The 21,182-nt window shown below is 44.7% G+C and overlaps 1 protein-coding gene across 2 annotated transcripts; it reads left to right on the top strand.

Moving 5' to 3' along the window:
* Window positions 1–412: 412 nt before the first annotated feature.
* urb1 (URB1 ribosome biogenesis homolog) lies at window positions 413–20,452 on the top strand. 2 transcript variants are annotated; one of them, XM_062552550.1, is made up of 39 exons: window positions 413–638; window positions 835–974; window positions 1,096–1,247; window positions 1,340–1,469; window positions 3,121–3,217; window positions 3,311–3,396; window positions 3,528–3,653; window positions 3,910–4,037; window positions 4,170–4,365; window positions 4,668–4,805; window positions 5,204–5,377; window positions 5,604–5,739; window positions 5,851–5,973; window positions 7,620–7,732; window positions 7,958–8,077; window positions 8,209–8,325; window positions 8,953–9,073; window positions 9,374–9,544; window positions 9,907–10,109; window positions 10,330–10,545; window positions 10,811–10,981; window positions 11,337–12,216; window positions 12,567–12,771; window positions 12,900–13,086; window positions 13,209–13,270; window positions 13,524–13,714; window positions 14,878–14,988; window positions 15,072–15,135; window positions 15,427–15,595; window positions 16,038–16,140; window positions 16,356–16,516; window positions 16,715–16,826; window positions 17,213–17,319; window positions 17,626–17,769; window positions 18,045–18,154; window positions 18,271–18,477; window positions 18,692–18,936; window positions 19,320–19,934; window positions 20,206–20,452. In XM_062552550.1, the coding sequence occupies exons 1-39, from the start codon at window positions 506–508 to the stop codon at window positions 20,385–20,387; spliced, it is 6,846 nt and encodes a 2,281-aa protein (XP_062408534.1). In that variant the 5' UTR covers window positions 413–505; the 3' UTR covers window positions 20,388–20,452. The 2 variants fall into 2 exon arrangements, with proteins under 2 accessions (XP_062408534.1, XP_062408535.1); XM_062552551.1 differs by having other exon boundaries at window positions 13,212–13,270.
* Window positions 20,453–21,182: the final 730 nt, after the last annotated feature.

A 21,182-nucleotide genomic window follows, 5' to 3' on the forward strand; every position in this document is an offset into this window, starting at 1 on the left:
GGGGGTTGCTCTAACATAAACTTACCAATGTCCATCAGACTTCCAGGGATGTTCATGCCGTTTCAGGCAATTATAACAGCAGGCCATTTTTGTAGAGATTTCAGCATCTGTTAGCCTAAATAGAAGAATGCATCCACAAAAAATAGCGCATTGTCAAAAATATTGAGATTCCCTCGTAAGCGTAGGCATTACTCATGACACACTTTAATACTTGAAAAGTTTTTTTAAAAATTAAGCAATTAAAAAAAATACCCCACAAGTCCTGAAGGTGCCAGATCTCTGAGTCTATCAAATCACATAGGCTAGCATAATCTTACCGTATCAACAGAAAATACTCGAATCCGGAACTCTAGTGCGGGAAACGAACTACCCGGTACTACACATGAACGGACAACCAAGCTTCCTGTTTAGAAACACACGTGTGATGTCAGTGAAGCCGGGATAATACGAGTTGTGTAGGGAATATTTTCCTTATTGAATAATACTTGCGGGATATAGCAGAACAATGTCGAAGAAACGCACGAATAAAGATAAAGGTGTCCCTCGAACACCGGCCAAGGTGTCAAAAAAGGATCCTAAGGAGTTTAACGGCACAGTGTTTAAAAGCATGCTGCAGGATCCTACAACTGTAATGAAAGGTAAGTTAAACACAACTACATTGACATACCAGAAGCGCTAGAGACTGTCATATTTTAGCAGATTTGGACACATTTTGGTTAGTGTTACAGCTATTTGAATTAAACATTCAGCAACGTTAGGTGACATCATAAGTATAGTGCCGTGCGACTGTTGCACAAGTTATACTGTGTCCCTAAAAGTTGTTGTGTCGCACAGGTTTGGACACTTTCATAAAAGCTGCCCAGAAGTTACCGTGTGCAGACCTCTACGATGTTGTTGAAGGCTACATCAAAATTTCCGCCGAATGTGCCGAAATCCTTAAGTTGCTGGAGGAAGAACATAAGGTTGAAAACAAAGTGAGTAACACAAAACACAACCTAGCTCACGAAATGAATTATGAAATGACTGACCGTATGCTTGCTGTTGTTCACAAATCAACGTGTTGTTTACATGTTTGTTTACTATGTGCGTCTTCAGATGCTGCTGGTCCTGCAGAGCCTGGAGATCATTCTCCTGCGGGTAGCGAGTGATCTGTCTCACTTCAGTATGGTGGGCTCCACTATTGTCAAAAAGATTGCGTCCACTCACATGAAACTACTACAGACTTTCTTGCACTCGGAGAACTCACGGTATGCCATGCCATGTTTATGACACCTCAGAGAAGTATTAGGATTTAAAATGTTTGTGTGTGTGTGTAATCCTCATTCTTCCTCTGTGGCAGGTTTGTCCGTCAGTGCCTCACTTTCATGGCCGCTATGGTATCACAGGGTCCTGAGTCTGCCAGGGAAGTCTTCAGCCAGATCTATTTCGGTAAAGCTTTGTCTGGACTGGCACAAAGGAGAGACAAGATGGTGAGTAGTACCAGAATTAGCTTTCTGATCATTGCTGATCAACTGGTGACCCACATCATCTGATGCATAGGTTGATATACATGATACTCTAAACATTGATGGTATCCATTGATGGTGTCAATGAAATGTAAAATACGAGTATTGTGAAAGAATGTGGATCAGTGTTCCCCAAATCCCAAGATTTTGTCCTCAAATGCCTTGTTGTGTCACAGGCAGTACAGGCTTAGCAGGTACTAGAGTGGTCGTCTAGTAACCGAAAGATTGTTTGAGCCTGACCCTGTCGAGGTGTCCTTGAGCAAAACAATAGACCGCAAACTGCTCCCTAAGTACAGGTTGGGGCCTTGCATGGCGTTACTTTGTAAAGTGCTTTGAGTGCTTAGAGAAGTAGAAAAGCACTATATAAATCCAGTCCATTTGACCATTTAAAGTTGAAGAAGCTGCAATTAAATTTTGAGGAAGACTATAAACAAAATATTTGGATGCCTGCCCAACACCCACAAGAACTTCGATGACCTCATCAATGACCATTCTAAATCCGTAGGTGCAATGGATTTGGCTCCCCCTTTACAGTTGTAACAGCTTCTTTTACAAGATTATAGTGCGTCTGTGGATTTTTTTGTCCATTCATTCAGAAGAGCATCTGTGAGGTCAGACACTGAGGTTGGACAGAAAGCCTGGCTCACAGTCTCTCTTCAAGTCCATCCCAAAGGTGCTATCTCCTTATAGCGGTGTTTGCCAAGTGTTTTTCTCTCTCAGCACATTGTGATAAAATGTCACAGCACATTAAACATACAAAAGTCACAAAATAGCAGCTTTTTATTGACCCTCACAGTGCCAAAAAAGCTCAAATAGCCCTCCTTTTGGCTCAGCCCCCTCTTTTCAAATCTGTTTGTCTTTCATCCGGCTGGGAACTTTCTTAATTTGACTGTTGTTGTCAAAATCATACATTAATGCATCCATGAATGTGAAAACTGTCATTTGCCTTCAGTGTTTGTTTCCTGCCAAACTAGTTTAGTCTGACCAGACTGTAACCTTTATCTGACTGATGTTTGTCAAAATGATTGGACATCATTGTGGAAATAATTGGAAATCCATGGCATGGCCACCAGACATTGTGACATAGCCAATTAAAAATATTGTATGTTTATTACCATGGTGGTATGCTTGAGACAAAAACATAAAACTGCTATAGGAGACTACAGGTCATCGATCCCATCAGCTCCATCACTGTTGACAGCTAAATAACCAATTAATCCTTAATTGGTTTAGCCCTACTACACAGTTTAGGGAGAACCCATATCAGAAGCAGACTGTTGATCATCATTAGGTATCATTAAGAACGATAATAGAGAGGCAGACATACTTATCACTTTGGAATAAATGCCTTGCTAAAGCAATATTATGCAGTTGATTGTCTTCATCCTGATCTGCAAAAGTCGCTCTTTTGAGAGATGCCACTGAGCACTGTTGAGATGGCAGATTATGGATTGTAAATAGTTTGGCACATATCTCCTATGTGCCACATGTGCCCCTGTATGCAGCATATCAACACAAAAAAACAAATGCAATGTTGTAAAGCCTGCTATGCCATTTTCACACATTGTGTCCTTTGCTGAAAAAGTCTCATGAGTTCCATTTCAACTGTCCATAGGGAAGACCTGATGTCCGCCTAGTGTACACACAGTTTGCCATTTCATTCCTGCTCGCAGGGGACAATTCTTCAATTGTACAGCTTCTTGAGACCAAAGGTATGTAGAAATTAAACAGAAAGTCGAAACTGTGTTCATATCCTCCTCAGTACTATCACAGAGTTGTCAGCATGTATTTCTCTCAATCCTTAGACTTTCTTCAGGACATCTTAAGCTCTGGCATCAAAGAAGACCGGATTTCGATCGTAAATCTGATTTTAGCCACTCTACAGTCAAAGGTCGGTTATTCATTTATGAGTTTATTTATTTTCTTCTCTTTCCCATCCAAGCAGTCCCACACGATCTGTATAACCACAGTGTTTTCTCAGCCTTCCACAGCCTGATGTTTTCCCTCTGCCTTCTCATTCAGGTGGTGCAAAACAAGGCTATCAGCAAAACCCAGAAAGTGCGCTTCTTTACTCCTTCCATCCTATCCCACATCGCCTCTCTGTACCGATGGAATGGAATAGTGGACTCCGACATTGAAGGCCATGAGGTATAATAGCTCCACCTGCTTATGGAATTGAGTCCCATAAGGGACAGTCAGTCAGCATCTTAGTCAGCAGCATAGTTTCTGATGTTAGTAACATAACAGACAGAATCATAGGCTCAAGTCATGCCCCATTTTATTTACTTATGATAGAAGTGTGTTTTCTCTTCACTGTTCACACTGTACCAATTGTCCTTTGGATAGCTTTTGGGAGTACATATGAAGTAGGCCTATTAAAACTAGTTGTGATGATACGTAACAGGCCAGAACTCCTGAGGAAGCAGGGAAGATTGTTGTCCGTGAACAAGTTCACAGCTTCCTGCTGGACCTGTGCTGCTCGCGTAAACACGGAATCAGTTTCCACGACCCAAGCTTGGGGACTGCTGGACGGTAAGTAAACGCTTTTCTAAGAGCAAATAGTTATGACAACATTCAATGTGTTTCAGCCATTTCTAGTCATCCATTTAATTTTGAGACTCGCTTTTTTTCTTTTTTTAAAATACTGTGTGTTCTGGGACCCAGGGCAGGAAACATAGTGCTGCTGCAGTTCCTGGTGGGGCTGAAGGATGCCACCAAGGACGAGCTGGTCACCGAGCTGGTGGTCAGCACCCTGAAGAGCAGCCCTGACGTGCTAGCCCGCTACCTCAAAGAGAGCGTTCACTCCTTCATACCGCGCCCGAAAAGTGCATGGCAAGACAATATCAGCCTCCTCAAGAAAGTAAGCCGCAAAAATGTTTTTTTTTTTTTTTTAAAAGATAGCCATTTAACCCTTCCAGTTATAACAACAGTATTATATGCTATTTAAAACAGTATTATATGCTATTTAAAATGATGTTTAAGAGATATTCTGTATTTGATATTGGATGCGTAATGGAAAGCAGAAACAAAGTTTAAACCCCATTTTAACTGCTGTGGATGAAAAGAATAGTAATTTGATTTTGTAATGGAAATGTGCTTGCCTGTAAGTGCCCACACAGGGAATAATAATCCCGGGCTCTCTGCTCTTTTGTGTGCTCACAGATCTATGAGGCTCAGCCAGAGGTGTCCAGAGCCTTCCAAACACGAGAGTTCATTCCACTTCCTCGTCTCCTCACCATGGCGATGGTGACCTCACTCCCGCCCGTCTGCAATAAAGCCTTCTTCACTCAGGGCCTGAACGTCAGTGCCTCCGCTCTGTCATTTTAGATTTCCCTTCCTCCGTGTAATTCAGCATGCTACATTGCTCAAACAAAAAAAAAGCGTGCCTCAAACAACACAGCACTGGCAATGAGCTACTTATGCCTCCATTTGTGGTGGAACCTTAGAACAGCAATTAGTGAAGAAATTAGTAAAGCAATCCTGCCAGTTATGATTTCAGCCCCATGGATGTGCAAGCGCCATGGCTGCTGCTGTGTGTTTTGATTTAGCTTGCTTGGGTGCCCGATTGTAGTTAATTTTATCTTGGCCTCATTGATTTGTGGTCTGTGTGGATGTCTGCCACCAATGACTATTGTAGTGGTGTTAGATGAAAGGTTTTTAATGCGTATGCGTCATGTGTTGGCTTTTACTCTTGACAGTGCAAAAATACTGTGGTTCAGCACACCACTTTGTCCATGGCATCCTTCATCCTGAAGAGGGCCCTGAAGAACATCGAGCACTGTCTGGACAAGAGTGTGTGGCAGTGCTCGGACATCTACACTTCAGCTATGATGGAGGACTTTGTGCAGCTGTACAGGGAGGCCCTAAGCAAGGTAGATAAGAGCTGGAATATGTTACAACAAGCGTCTATTTATAATCAAAAAGGAACCCATGTGTTGTCTATCATTTGCTAAGGCTAAGACTGGATTAGACACAATTAATTCATCCAACTGTTATATAATTCCTAAATGTTGCATTGGGTGTTTTTTTTTATAGTCATGCTAATTCTTCCACATTCAGTTATTGTATGAAAGCATAATCATCTGCATATGTTTGTAGGTTCTACCAGACATGACGAGCATTGTGTACCAGTGGCAGTTACTGACAAAGAAGGAGAAGGGTGAGGGAGATGGTGGAAAGGTTAAAGCGGCGGAGAAGAACGAAGAAGCAGAGGATACCCTTGCAGTAACCCAAGGTACTCCTCAGCCTTCGTGTCTACACGATACCCCTGTTTTTGTGCAGTTATGAATGTTTTCTATGGGCTTTTTTTTGCCCTTCAAACTCTCACTGTGTTCTCATCTTTCAGGTGGAGATGAGACTCAGGTGATCCTGCTGAAAGCGGTCATCCTCCAGGTCATGTGTCTGTACCAGAGGGTGGTACCCCACCTGGTCAGTCAGAGCCGCTTTGACTTCAGCAAACTCCTGAAAGGTACTTGAACAGAAGTGGCTGATGTCTAGTGGACTGAGTCAAGCTTTTTTACGGAGCTAAAGTCAAGCGAAGATGAGAAGGACTGATATATGTCTGGTCTCTAATATTTCTATTGCATCTACAGGGATGCAAACAGCTCGCTTTTCGGCGCCTCCCGCTTTTTTCACGTCGCTTTGTGGGACTTGTGTGAATCATGCAAATCCGAAGAGTTTTTTTTAGAGGGGGGGGGGGGGGGGGGGGGGGGGTCTGTAGATAATTGAGATGCAGTAAATGAAGAAGAAAACGATTATTTCTACTTCGAAGTTGTCCATTGAATTGCATGTGACAAGGGGAACCATCTAATGACATCAAAGAATTCACTGAGGGTAGCGACGGAGAACGGTAGAAGGCTACTTTGCCTATGGATAACCAGATTACGCACCTTTACGCATGTCCTCCGCTTGCCAGGTGGATAAAGTTAAGTTCGTCATGCACACCTCTGGATGGATTATAAAAGCTGACTCTGCTGATATCATCAATAATAAAATCAGGATTAAGATCAGATCAAACAGCTCTGTGTCTACCGTAACATGTCCAAAAATAGCCTTTGTCTTTTAAGTGTCGGGAGGAGCACATCTGTCTACTGTGGAGCATAACCTAGAATTGTTTTTTAGACTATGCCTACTTAGCCTATTATGGGAAGACAATTACGTGAGTGAGGTTAATTTGTCATGTTATGTTGTTTAGTAGTTGTATTGGAAATCATGGCCTTATTGTAGTAGTTGTTAATTTATGTCAACATCGTTTGAATTGTAGCAATGTGGCTAATCGCGATTAGCATAATTTTGGTTTAGCCCTTATCATTTTTTGCATTTAGATTACCAACCAACTATATCCTCTTTTTTTATTGGCCTACTATGTTTGGATTAGATGTAGCTGGCAGTGCAGCAACCTGCCTTGACAAAAAAAAACTTGTAGGAGTGTATATGGGACTTGCATAAAGAATAGCTATAGTATAGAATATAGAACACAATAAAGCAATGTTGAGAAGAGCTAGTCTTATAGAGGAGCTGGTTGGACATTAGCTTATATAAAAAATAGTATTCCCATCATTTGTTTGTACTTGGCAGTAATTGTTTTGTCTATATTATTAGTGGTGTGCCAATATTTCACTGAAACCTTAGAATGTGTAGGCATGGGCTAATAGGCTATGTAGGCCTAAACAGCAAGTTTAGGGGGATTTTGCAATTTGCAAAAATAATTTTGGACAAAACAAAAAACGGTTGCACTGGGTGTTCTTTCAAGATTTCAGTGCCCAAACATTACTACAATGGCTTTTTTTCGGCATACACTGCATGCTCAAGGTGCAATAGTTTGCCAAGATGATGATGATGGTGGTACAACAACTTTGACCCAGAGTAAAGGTACTGAACATCATGACCCCCCTACATTCACCGTAGTGACCATATATAGGCCTTCCTCCAAGATGCTCGATACCCATAATGCACCACCCCACGGCCACCGGCGCCACACTGCGCACAGAAGCACACCTACCCCCCCCCCCCCCCCCCCCCCCCCCCCGCTCCGAGGCTCTCTCTTTTTTGACCACATGTGTGTTTGCATCCCTGCATCTAAAGTCTGATGTTTGACATGTTTTCAATCTTCAGGTATCGTCTCCGAGAAAGGTATGAAGGATGAGGTTCCTCCCATTCTACAGTATCAGATCCTGCAGCTGGCTTTAGAACTTCCTGCCAGCAAGTTCTCCTGGTTCCGTGTTCAGGTAGGAACTCAACAAAAACAGCCATACTTTCCAAGAAACGCGTGTCAATTCGACAGAAGCGCCTTTCAAAGTTCAACTAACTGTACAATTTCAGATGTTCTATGGCTTATGTACAAATAGTACGTTCATACCAAAACTCGAGTACCATGCAATAATATTTTCATGCCAAAAGTCATGTACCCTCCTCAATTAATGATTATCCTGTGTCATCTTATGTCTTTGTAGGACACATCAGATTCGGAGTCTGCTGGTGGGGAAAAGTCTGTCTTTTATTTGATTCTCAAGATGTTTGCCAGCAGCAACACTAGCCACCTGAAGACCTCCACCAGAATGCTCGTTCTCAAGGTGCGTTATGATGAAGTTATGGTTTCTGTGCTTGTGTGTGTGTGTGTGTGTGGACCTGGACATGTGTGTGCACATGTGTGTGTGGTGGAGAGAGTCATCAAAAACAATGTGTGTGTGTGTGTGTGTTGCAGGTTCTCAAGGACAGTGGAGTGTTCGAGCACACATGGCGAGAGCTCGAGCTGTGGCTGGATCGCTTGGCCTGTCTGGAGCCCTCCCTCCAGGAGCCAGTCATCCAGTTCCTGGACAGGGTGAGTCCACTCGGTTCACTGTCTACATGTTGACTTAAAGGGACACTTCACCGATTAGCATTAAGCTTTGTATCTTTAGAAAACCAGTCATGTTTTTGAATGGTCATGCATCATTCCCTCAGTTTGCCTTGAGATGGGAGAAATACGGATTTCAATGAAACCCATGAATAGGACATCCTGCTTTCAATGATGTAAAATGATGATTTTTACATCATTGAAAGCAGGAAGTCCAACATTGAAATCCGTATTTCTCCCATCTCAAGGCAAACTGAGGGAATGATGCACGACCAACATGACTGGTTTTCTAAAGATACAAAGCTTTATGCTAATCGGTGAAGTGTCCCTTTAATTGGGTACATGCCCAATGCATATGGAACTTGGTGTCATTAATGTCAACTGTCTCTACTTGTGGATTTAAGTGACTAACTTAAGTGTCATAACTTGGAAGTCAGTCATTTGGAGTTACTGTGTTTCTGTACAAGACCACTAGATGCCGCCCTTACTTGAATCATCAGCAAATGCAATTGTGTGCCTCCGTGCAATTGTGTGCAACTGTGTGCAACTCTGCCTTTCTCTGTGTTCTGTGTGTACTGGTATATTCATGTATATCTGTGTGTGTGCTCTCAGGTGTTGGTGAAACTGCTGTGTAACCCACACACGTACACAGATAAGGCAGCCAGCCTGGTGCAGGCCAGCCTCAGTGGTCAGGATGGAGATGCAGTCAGCATCCCCATCTCACACATAGATGGTGAGAACTTGTCTGACAACGGTCGGGTTTCCCAGATTCGTTAAGAAGCTCTTAAGTGCTAAGAACTTCTTAGGAGCGTTGTTAGAACGTTCTGATAGCGCTCCTAAGAAGTTCTTAGCACTTAAGAGCTTCTTAACGAGTCTGGGAAACCCGGCCAATCTTGTTATGAGTATTGACAATGTATAATTTCTATGGTCAATATTTAATATCAGATTGTCATGTTTAATTCATGTGAATTGTGCTATTTCCTTGGTATGTTTCTACATGATTTAAAATGGCATTTATTATCATGCTTTTTAGATGTGCTGGACATGGTTGATGTCATCATGGAGGGCAGTGAGGGTGAGATCGAGCAGCTGGGGCCGTCGCTTACTGATGACCTCATCATGCAGAGCTTCCCCTTCAGTGCCATAGTGCCTGCTGTTCTTGAGGCGCGGAATGACCTCCCTGCAGCATACAAAGAGGACAAAGGTATTCTTTTACCCCCACATTAATGCATGGCAGAAGAAAGCAGATTTATAAGCCATGTGTAAACTAGCATTCATCGAGTTTGTCAATACGTTCAGCTCTAGTCTTTCGAGTGAGCCCTTGAGCTTCAAACATTTTTCCTGAGAAAGATATATGATTATTAGAAATAGTCTTGAGTTGAGTGGCACACTGATTGAAATAAATAGTGTTGAGTTGAATGACACACTGATTCATTTTCTGCTTGATGTCCTGTTAGCAAGGTACAGTATTTCTGTTCAGGATTTTCTGGGTTTAGTGATTATTTTCTGATGGTGTTGTTGATGCTTTGGGTTCAGTAGTATTGAGGTGAGCGTTCTGCCCCACAGGTGTGCTGTACGAGTACCTGTCGGCGGTGCTCTGTGACGTCCTCCACTGCCAGAGGGACCCGCTGGCCCTCTGCCTGGCCCTGCAGCAGTACGACAAAGAGCTGCACGCGTCCGCCGAGGCCAAAGGACCCCCTCACCCCTCCGTCGTAGAGTTCCATCAGTACTACTCAAAATGGCTTCCACAGCAATCTCAGGAAACACTGGTAAGATTTGGAGTTCGAAGCATTTTTATTGCTTTTACATTTTTTTTACCTTCACATTTTTAGCCGAAAAAAGCCTTTAATGCGTAACAGTATGGCTGTTTTATCAAAAGTATGTAAGTGTTTGAGGTCCAGAGACTTTTTCCTTTTTGATGAAGAAAACCAAACAATGGATACTCTGGTGGTTTTATAGTCCCATAACTCCAATCATACTTTCACACAGTTCACATCGTCGGAAACGGACAGCGCCGCTGTGTCTCCTGTGGGCTTCTCTGCGGTGATGAGGGCTGCCTACAGTCAGGGTCCCGCCGCGCTGCTCCAGGACGCCCTCAGGCTGAGCGCGGACGAGTCTCTGGCCGCCCTGGCGCTCTCGCACTTCCCCACGGCGGTCTGTCAGCTCCTGCTCTACATCCAGTCCACTGTGGAGAACCTCAGCAAGGTGGGTCCTCATGAAAGGATCGGGAAATTATTTTAAAATTCTTCACATTTCAATCTTCAGATTTCAATCTTCAAAAATCCATAATGATTGTTTGTTAGTACAGTGGTAGCTTCTGTTGTTGATCTCAATGGAGCATGTTGTGTTGCCTCTGTTATACAAAATTTCCATGGTGCACCAGTGTTAGCGATAGACTATACTGCTTGTAGCCGTCTTTAAATGTCTGCTCTGCTGATATGAGTGACTCGTTGCTCTTGTTTGTCCGTAGCTTCCTAAAGGCACAGGCGTGTCTGTTGTGGGGAGGCTGATGGAGGTGCTGCTGGCTGTGGTGCTGAAGCTGCAGGAGTCCGAGACGGCGGAGCCTGAAGCAGCTGAGGGTCAGGAGGGGGAAGAGCTGTTCCTGGACACCACCTCTGGAGGAAAGGACAACAAGGATGAGGTGTGATGAGGATAACCGATGTCTTTCTGGCACAAACAAATGATTCATTCGTAAATTCTATCTGACACACTCTGGACGCTGAATAAGCACAATGATCCTTCCGAATTCTGCTCAGAGTGGCAATTTACGAAAGCACCCTATGTTGTGCAGTGTACATTCTTGTATGTAAACTAACGTGTTGTGCATATCTTGAGGTAAAGAACATGACCCATTTGATTTCTCTTACATGTTTTAATACTTTTGTAGCACAAATAATGTTTGTGGATATCGAGGTTCATAATGGTGAACAGTCTGACTACTATCATTTGCTTCATGTGGTATTACTGCTAATGTTCCCCTGTCTTGGCTTTAATAGGTGCTCCTGACTGTGCTGAAGACCATCTTGAAGCATCCGTGTCTGGAGCAGTGGTTCTTTGCCCTGGAGCTGGGCACCCTGCCTGCCCACTCCCTCAACCCGGTGCAGCTCAAGGCCCTGTGTGCCCAGGTCAGCGACAGCATACTCTCGCTGCTCCAGGCCGCAGTGGCGACCCTGAGTCAGCTGGGCGCACTGGACCTCATCGGAGGGTATATTTCAGCTGTTCAGCGGGCACTGGTGAAGGAGCTGGAGGAGGTGGCGGAGAAGCCTGATGCCAAGCGCCATGCCAAGGACTCCCTGGCACTGAAAGCGCTGTTGGCGTTACACACGCACATGGAGGTGGCAGGGCTCAAAGAGGTCGTCTCCGCCCTGCTGCTCTTGCCCAAAGAGAGCCTTGTCGTGGCAACGGTTGCTACGGGCGACGGTGACGTCACAAAGGAAGAGTCTCGTCCACGGCTGAGCGTGTACGGCGCGGCGGCGCTGCGGGTGCTGACCGAGAGCCCCTCGCAGGACGGCGCCCTCTACCTGTCGCGCGCGCACCTCGGCGGCCTGGCCACGCTGCTCACGTCCTGCCGCAGCGCCGCGCTGGAGGACTTCTTCCTCCAGGCGCTGACCGCCGACCCCGGGAGCGCCAAGCTGGTGCGCACCGACGTGCTGCTGTACTGCACCAAGCCAGGCGGGGGCGCCGACGGCAGCTCCACACAAGCGGTGGGCTCGCTGCTGCTACAGAACTGCTCCACCCAGAGGCTGCGCTTTGAGCGCTGGTGCCTGGAGACGGCGGGCCTCGGGGAGGAAGTGATGCGTAACCAGGGGCTTCTCACCCTGCTGTCCGCATACCTGAAGGTGGCTGCCAGAGAAGACCCTACCAGACCCTCTGAAGGTTAGCAAGGTCGTTATTATTCACTAAGGACTGAATTCTCCCAGTTACACATAAGTCGTGCTTAAGTCCTTTTTTTACACAGTTCCAGTTACGCACATTATCCCATCCCCGCCTTCTATCACACTCACAGAGCGCAAGTTTGAAATCAATTAAGCAATCAATCATCATTTAAAATCTTCAGTGATGGTTTCCCTTAAATAAATTGATGTACCAAATCAGACCCGATTCATGCTCGTCATGTCTAATCACTGCCTGTACGTGCATCTGCACTCTTTTACATCATTAGGCTGTTAAATTCCTTCGCTGCTTCATTAATGTCTACTATAATGAGCCCTAACTGTGTCCCGCAGTGCGCGCAGCGGTCCTCACGGCCCTGCAGCGGACTCTGCTTGCCCCCCTGTGGAGCACCATGTTGGGGGCTGAGGCGGGAGAGACGCTGGGCCTGCTGGTGGAGGTCCTCTCCAACCTAATCAAACTGGCAACCAAAGCCAGTGATGTCCTCACACTGATGCCAGACCTCACTGCTAGCCTCCAGAAACCACAGAGCTTTGAAAGGTAAATCTGCCAGCCACAAGCATGCAAAGTATTATCCTAAGTATTTTTTTTGAGTGTTTAGGGATTCTTAAGTGATTTATTAAGTAAACAGCAGCAAACAAGTTCATTTTCGTTGTTTCGTGTTGCAGGTGGCAGCTAGCAGATGCTATCAGTGCTAAGCTGGAGGACAGCCCTGAAGCTCTGGAGTCTTGGAGAAAGTCCCAGCTCAAGGCTGCCCTCCGGTGGTTGATTGCTTCGTACAGCAGCTGTAAAGAGACGGAGAGTGCCCATTTAGACCAGGAGGAGGCCATTCTACAGAGACTGGAGGAACTTGTGGTAAATATGAAATCAGTGCAAAGTTATATATGATAATTAATATTATATGACAATATCTATTATTCATGTTGTCTCAAGGTTATGCCTTGCTCATAGCACCATGAATAACTTGTGTCTTTCAGAAGATTTCTCAAGAACATGTGGCAGTGACTGACTGGAATAGCTTTGTGAAATCAGGGCTAAAGTAAGTGTGTCATTGAAAGTCAACATTGTAATACCACAGCACTGATGAAACAACACAACAATGATTGTCATCTAATATACAACTATGTAAAAACATCTCTAACATCAAAATGTGATATTCTACCAGTATAATTTGTAATAAATTGTTGTAATCTATAACTTTTAGTTCTATAATTCCAAGTTTTTATGTGTTCACCATTCATTAAAAAATGTCCGTACGATGAATTTGACCAAATAACTTTCCCTATCTGTAGACATCGCTACAGACACCATGCCCTGTTGAACACGTTGACCAGCCTGGTGGAGCTGCTGTACGGAGACTCTGACCCCCCCAAGGGCCTGCTGCCCCTGGCCACCATCCACATGATGTCCAGCAGCCACTCCCTCTTCCTGCCCTCCATGCTGGGCTCAGAGGAGGAGCTGTGCAGTAGTCCTCAGGTTAAAGGTATGACCAGAGAGGGTTAAGGTGCTGTGTCCACCAAATGCGTTTTTTACAGCCAGAGCGCCCAAAACCTCCTCCTCTCGGCGCTTCGATAAGTGTTTATTGTTGCTAAGTTACCAAAACCAGAGACGGTTTATAACCAGAACTGCCATTGACGAGCCCGGCGCTGTTCTAAAAGTTGAACAGATTTCAACTTTGAGCGCTCTGAGCGCTGCGACAAAAAACGGTCGGCGCCGGCGTTTTTTTCCGCCGAGGGCGTTCAGCGCTGTGAGCGCTGAGCTACATAGACTTTACATTGAAAATTGTCGCCGTCGGCGCAAAAAACGCGTTTGGTGGACACAGCACCTAAAGCGGAGCGAGAGGCGCAAACGTTCGAACATTTCCGCGTTCTGTTTTCGCAAAGGGGAGGGGGGCGAAATCCCCCTTTGAGCAGACCTAGAAACATTCTAACTGAACTGCTTGCCGATCGATATCCCACTATGACGACTTTGCGACACGCCTCTTTAAGCAGACAGGAACTGTTTGAATTTTGCTTCCATAGAGATGCATTATGTTGCTCTATCTTGTCAGTAATGAAGGATCTTTGGTATGACACGGTGGATTACTGTACTGTAATGCTGGTGTCCCTCATACAGCATCTGTATGTCTGTAAGTCAGGGAGGCTAAAATATGACATTGTGACTGACTATTATACCTGACAGATGTTGACAGGTATGAACGTTTCTCTGATTTATGTACCAAAAAAGATGGAGATAAGCCCCATGCATCAGTTAGGCTAGCGGTCTTGTGCACAGCGGTTGACTTGCCAGTCGGCCAAAAGCATCAGAATATGGCCATCCTTCTGACTGATGACAGGATTAAAGCCTCAGAAGCTGTAACAAAATAATAGCTGTATGTGGCTAACCACATGGCTTGATGAACTGCAGGAGACTTATACAGCCAAATAGCCGATCAGTCGATTTACTTCTCACATAGCAGATGTCCAAGACCGGATATTCCCATTTTGATTTTTATGGATAGTTTGAATTAAGGCTGTGGCTGCCCGGAATCTTGCCCAGCCCTGGGAAGAGAGTTATTGCATTTTTCTTCTCAGTAGAAACTGTCCTTATGTGTGACGCTTTTAGATTTATGAATCTGAGCAATGTGTGTGTCTTTGTGCATTTCAGAGGCTCTCATCTCCCTCTCGCTCGCTCTGGTGAAGAAATGCCCGTCGGTGTGTGAGATGCGGCACTTTGTGGTTCTGATGGGGGCCTACGGAGCCACGCTGAGCACCGCAGGTCTGTGACTGATCCCCCGAGATCTCCCGCGGTTATAAACCCTGTGATAGCCTTGGCTAATGTGCACTGTGTCATGTTTGCAGATCAGAAGCTGCTCCTTCTCCTTCAGGAATATGAGAAGAATGGCTTTAGTCTCATGGACTTTCAGTAAGTACACTTGGGTACATCATGGTATGCAAGGCATTGTCTGTGTTCCTAGTATTTGTGGGTTATAGTAGTCCATATTATATTATATAGTTATTAGTATTTTGTACAACATATTGTATTTTGTGAATATATATATATATTGTGAATAAATGACACAATACCTTTCATTTTTGGTGGTGGCTGTTTTGCACAATAGACTGCTATGCCTATTGTAGTTACTGTATTGTGTGTATACATCCTGTCCTTGTATGCAGTCTTGAGCTTTTATGTGTTTGTGTGGTTGATCTCCAGGTGCATGCTGTGGGGCCCTGCAGCGGTGGAGCACCATAAGACTCGTATGAGCATGGGCCCGTCGCTGTGGCAACAGCCCAGCGCCGAGGAGATGCTGGTCCTGCTCTGCCCCACCAGGATGCAGCACACGGTCAGCCACTTCCCCCAGCAGCGCCGCATCATCCCACAGGTAAACCACGCAGTACACCTGTCCTGCACACACCCAACGCAAGGTCCTCAGAATGTGTCATCTGTCATGCAAGTTCGGTCGGGTCAAATTATATATTCATTTCTGATTGGATGACAAGCATTCCATAAGTCATGATGAGTGGTAATCTCCTCACATAGATTCTCTCTACAGTTAGTAATCACTTTGCATTTAATTATCCAATGTGAGTGTTCTATTTATTCAAAGCAAGAATGCAGTAATTTCATAACGTCACATTAGATAGTGATCGAGTAAGAAGTGGAGTAGTTATTGTGCATGTAAAGCCTCTCTCACTGAACTTGGCCGCTGAGTGACATTTCCATTGCTTGGCAATAATAGACGCCAAGACCGTTTTTGTGGGGTGGAGGAAGGCAGTTTTCTCAGAATGTCTTGACTGACGGTTTGACTGGTTGCGGTCTCGTAGGAGGGGAAGGAGCTGATTTATAAAGCAGAAGGAGACCAGGACTTAGCGGACCTGTATGACCCCTGCTTCCTGTTGCCTCTCTTCAGTGCCATCTTGCGGCCAGGTAAGTCTGTCTGTTGGTGGGGTGATTTTTGTTGAGCCGGACATGTTCTATGGGGATACTATAAAAAAAAAAACTGGTCAAAATCTCAGCTGAAATGGGAGAAATGTATGTGTTTTTCAGGTGCACATTAGCTGAATTCCTGTTTGGGACTTCCAATAGCTGATTTTGTGACTTATAGTCTTCAACTCTTTTCAATGTGTTTTAATCTGTTCCAGAGTGTGTGATTGACTGCCTGAAGTTTGTGTCCTGCCATGCCCTCGGGGTGGCCGTGACCTCCCTGAGTAGCTACGACCCCAAGCTGAGGGCAGCCGCGTACCAGGTGCTGGCCTCTTACTACCAGCACCTGGAAGCGGCTCGCTTCAAAGGGAAGAGACAGGTACATAGCATAACAATATAGATACAATGATTGATTTAATATGGTATTGATTGTATTTTTAATATAATATAATACATTTGTATTGATAGCAGTTCATTCAGAATCAGAATTACTATTTACATGATTGTTGCCAACATTCTTTGCTGAAATATTTGCAAGTTATTACATTCAGAATCCTCTGTTGGCCGTATTTTTCAGCTTCTGTATTTGCTGGACACAGTGAAGAATGGTATTAAGCAGCAGAACCTTCGAGTGCCGTTCGTGTTGACCACCTATGTGGCCAAAGTGGCTCAGCAGATGCTCAGACCTGGTGGGTTTATTACCCCAGAAAGCAGAACGCAGCTTATTCTGGTATTAAAGGAGAACTCTGGCAAGTTTTCCACAAAGATCTCCGTTTCTCGAGGTCACCGAGTACTGTCGGTATAATTTATTTACTTATTTATTAATTCATTTATTTTAAATCTTGTCCCCAGTGTATAGCACTAGCTGTCTTGCTACTCTAGCCGTTTGCTGCAGCAACTCAAGCTTGGAGCAGCGTTTTTTTATTATTATTATTTTTAGTACTGACAGGACTCTGTGAGATCTATGTGAACAATTGCCAGAGTTTTCCTTTAATGGTTTACATAATACCCATCTGCCATATTGCACTTTGTAAGATTACGAAGTATTGATGTGTTTGTGTATTCTGTGATCCAGAGGAACACATGTACATGGTTGTCAACAAATTCCTCCTGGGACACCAGTATCTGGATTTTAAGCGTGTCCCTGAATTCTTCAAACTCTTCTACAGCTCTGATTTAGAGGTAAGTGGAGGTCCAGATAGCACGTGTGTTTATATTTCCAGCTGATATGATCCTCCCTTGTCATGCGCTTATCTGTAACTATATGACAGTTGGGAAGTGAAGTGCGACAATCGCGGTTACATCTTTGTTTTCCTGTTAGCAGAGGTGAAGGAGACTTGTCACCCTTGCTATTCGAGCGTGTTGTTCTTGCGATGTTATCAACAGAAAGCGACGGGTTGACTGGGTTGTTCCAGCCTTGGAGCTTACGTGAGTGTGGTTTTGGTCTGCGGCTGATGGATTGCCTGTTTATTTTTCCCCTGCTCTCAGCACAAAGTGGAGCGGGAGTGGATGTTGAGCGTGCTGGAGGAAGGTGTGGCGGACAGATACTGCTACGAGCTGTGCGACCAGCAGGGCCTCTACCACACCCTACTGGGGTTCTGCTGCAGCCCGCTGTGTGATGACTCCACTCAGGTACAAGACTAACAGAGTCGCACACACTCAATAGAACGTAAGGCAAAGCTGCTCTCACAGAAAGAAAGTCTCTTGGCCTTTCGTTGCAAGGTTGTAATCTTTTATTACAAGATTTTGTTAATCATATAATACACTCTGGTTTAAGCTCAGTCACAAGTTATTTTGGACTACATTTTTCAAGAAACATTTCAGCTATAGAATATCTACTGTCGAGTTTAACACGCCTTATTTTACAACCTTAATTTGTATTGTTTGATGTTGTGTCTCCCCCATAGATTCTGATTATAAATGTTTTGAGGAAAACTGCCCATGTTACCAAAGGAGCCTACAATCTCACTAAGGCTCATGGACTTCTGACATGGCTGATGCAGGTGCTGGAGAGAAGGTACAGTACAGCATGCACAAGCACACTATAGGCTACCATACCTCTATCTGTATACTCAAAAAGCATACAAATCCTTGTTACAGTGTCACAATGTTTCCTGTTTATATTATTCTTAGGTTTGTGGATCCCAAGTTACTGAGTGCTATTGTGGACCTGGGGCACACGCTGTGGTTCACTAATTTGGGCCAGAAAGAGAGCAGGGCAGAGGAGAGCAGCTCTGCAGCAGAAGAGAAGGACAAACCTCAGGCTGCGGTCAAGTGCCTTCCCCTGCCGCTGGTCAATGAGTTCCTGTGTGTGCTCTTGAGTGTCATCAAACACCTCAAGTAAGGCTTTCTCTCTTTCCTGGCATGTTGTATTGATTTTATACCATGGTTCTTAGGACAGAATTACAACATTTGTAAAAGTAAACAATCTGAATGTGAAAAAAATCGTGTGAATAGATTTTCTCGGTGAAGGTGTGTACAGTTTGTTTCACAGATATTTGATGAATTCCTAAACTTCTGTGTGTGTGTGTGTCTCTTTGTCTTAACACAACAGGACAGCAGGTGTGAAGGCCCCTCAGCTGAAACTTTTCCTACAGACTCTATCCTCTGTCCTGACGCATCGTGGAATAGCTCTGGGAGTCCACTCGGAAGCGGGCTGGCTCACGCTGAAAGCCCAGCTCCTCTCCAGCCTGGACATCCTCTCCCTGCTCCATCGCTGGGGAACACTGGCACGCGACACAGTTCTCCTCAACACTCTGCAAGGCCTGGCCACAGCCTGTCAACTCAAAGACATTTTTGGTGAGACATCTGTTGCTTTTTCAATTGAATGAAATCTAGTATCTTTTGGGTAATTCAGTCGGTACAACCATAGAATGACTGAAGCAGATTGAGGCCCTTATAATTCACAGTCAATTTAATTCAATTTAATGTCGCTTATAGAGCGCCAATACATTACACATGTCTCAAGGCGCTTTACAGAGTGTTAGACATTCAAAGAGTCAAACAGTCCTTGTCCCCTGCTGATATGAAGTATACACTGAGCACTGTAAGCACAACAAGCACAACTTAAAGGGACAGTATTGGTGCTACATTACATGGCTGCTTTCATCTGTCTATCTTCAAATAGAAGGATGGTCGTTTGTAGTAAAAAGAGATGGCAATAACGGTGTTCTCCTCTGCAGGTGCTGGGAGAGAAAGAGGCCGAGGCAAAAGTTCCACGCATCAGCAGGCTTTGCGTTCACGCATGGAAGAGCAGGCAGACACGGACGGAGAGTCCGAGAAACGGGACCAGAGCCTCCTGGAAGAGTGCAAAGCCCTCTTGAGGAACATCTTCACACACTGGGAGCCTGCGCCTCAGACTCTGCCAGTGCCCTCGACTGCCCCCCAAACCGATTCAGAAGTGCCTCAAACTAAACGCCTTGAACCTGTCTGCATGTCCCACTCAACAGCCAGTCTACTCATCAAATGGACGCTCCGGACATTAGCGTTAGCAACATACGACAGCAGCAGCGTGTTGAGCTTCTTGAAATGGGTGCATACGGTCGCGTTGCCCCACAAAGGCGTGATCGATGCACTCATGGCTGACATGGCCGTAAAAATAGACTTCCTCAGGCTCTACCACCAGGCCTGTGAGTGTGGAGATCCAGCGCAGTGCTCCAGCCGAGAAGAAACTCTCAGCCTCTTCACCAGCATCATGCTTCAGCTGCTGGAGGCACAAGGTGTCCCGATGGGACCTTTACATCAGACAGTGGTCACCACCTGCCTACCAAAGTCTACAGATGACCATACAGGAAGAGGTAAGGCTTAAACATGATTAAATGTGCTGATGAGCAGACTTAAATGGCAATGCCATTAGTGACCATTATTTACTTTTAAGCTCCCAGTGAATTATGATGTATTTTTTTAAGTATTCAGAATTTTTGAATTTTTTGGAAATTGTGTAACGTCATCCAAAGTTAACTTGTTATCTGGTCAGTGTTACGTGTAAATATGAAATGGTCCTGAGGTACTGTTTACTATCTAGCCTTACATGATACCGTCCTCTGACATCTAAACACTGTTCCACAGAGGCTGGCCTGCTGCTGCTGTCTCTGTACATCCATGAGCTGTGGAGCGGTGTCGAGTCTGCTGAGCTGTTTTTGACGCACGTCAAACTAGTGACGTTGGACCAAGGAGAAAAGTCCAAATCAAACGTGGTTGACATCTGCAGAGAAATCCTCACTGTCCTAGAATCAAGCATGTCGACGTGATGCCTTTATTTTGAATGTGTGTAAAATCATGACCAAATAAATTCAGTTGTGTTTTTAATTTGTATTCTGTACATGGCTGTACTGTGTTTCTTTGACTGTTAACATCAAAGGTATTGTTAACATCAACTGTTTGCTGTGTGTTACAGTACATCACTGAGAAATAGTGTATTAGCTTATTAGGAATCCCACCCCCTGGCCTACCTGCTTGTGTAGTAAGATTGTTACAACTGATTCAGAATGCTGCAGCACGCCTGGTCTTCAATCAGCCAAAGAGGACACTCCTCTCCTGGTTACTCTCCACTGGCTCCATATAGTGGCCAGCTATCACTTTGGCCTATAGGACACTGACTGGATCTGGTCCCTACTATCTTAAAGGAGACATAGAATGGAAACCATTTTTGTCTTGGTTTTGATTAATTAGGAGAGGTTGTGCATACTGCATAGCCAAAGAGTTATCATGAACATGAGGCATGGTTGTGCCCTTCTTCATATGAAAATCTTGAACTTAAAAATAGCCACTAAAAAATGGGCGAATTAGAACAAAGCCTACTTGTGATGTCAAATATCGCAAGGCCATTGAATTTCAATTGTGGTTGCCAAAGAGGGTGCCACGAATGAAGAGGGCCAAAGGCAGTGGGTGAAAGTTCACGGTTAAGATATTTAGAAAGCATGCAGGGGGAAATAACAAAGGGATATTTTGATGAGTTGACACTACTTCAGAACAAATCCCCACAGAGCTGCACCTGAACTCCCAGACGAGTTACTGTGGTGTTGCTTACCTCATTTTCAGGAGCT

This window comes from Sardina pilchardus, chromosome 13 (assembly GCF_963854185.1).
Source record: "Sardina pilchardus chromosome 13, fSarPil1.1, whole genome shotgun sequence".
Lineage (NCBI taxonomy): Eukaryota > Metazoa > Chordata > Actinopteri > Clupeiformes > Clupeidae > Sardina > Sardina pilchardus.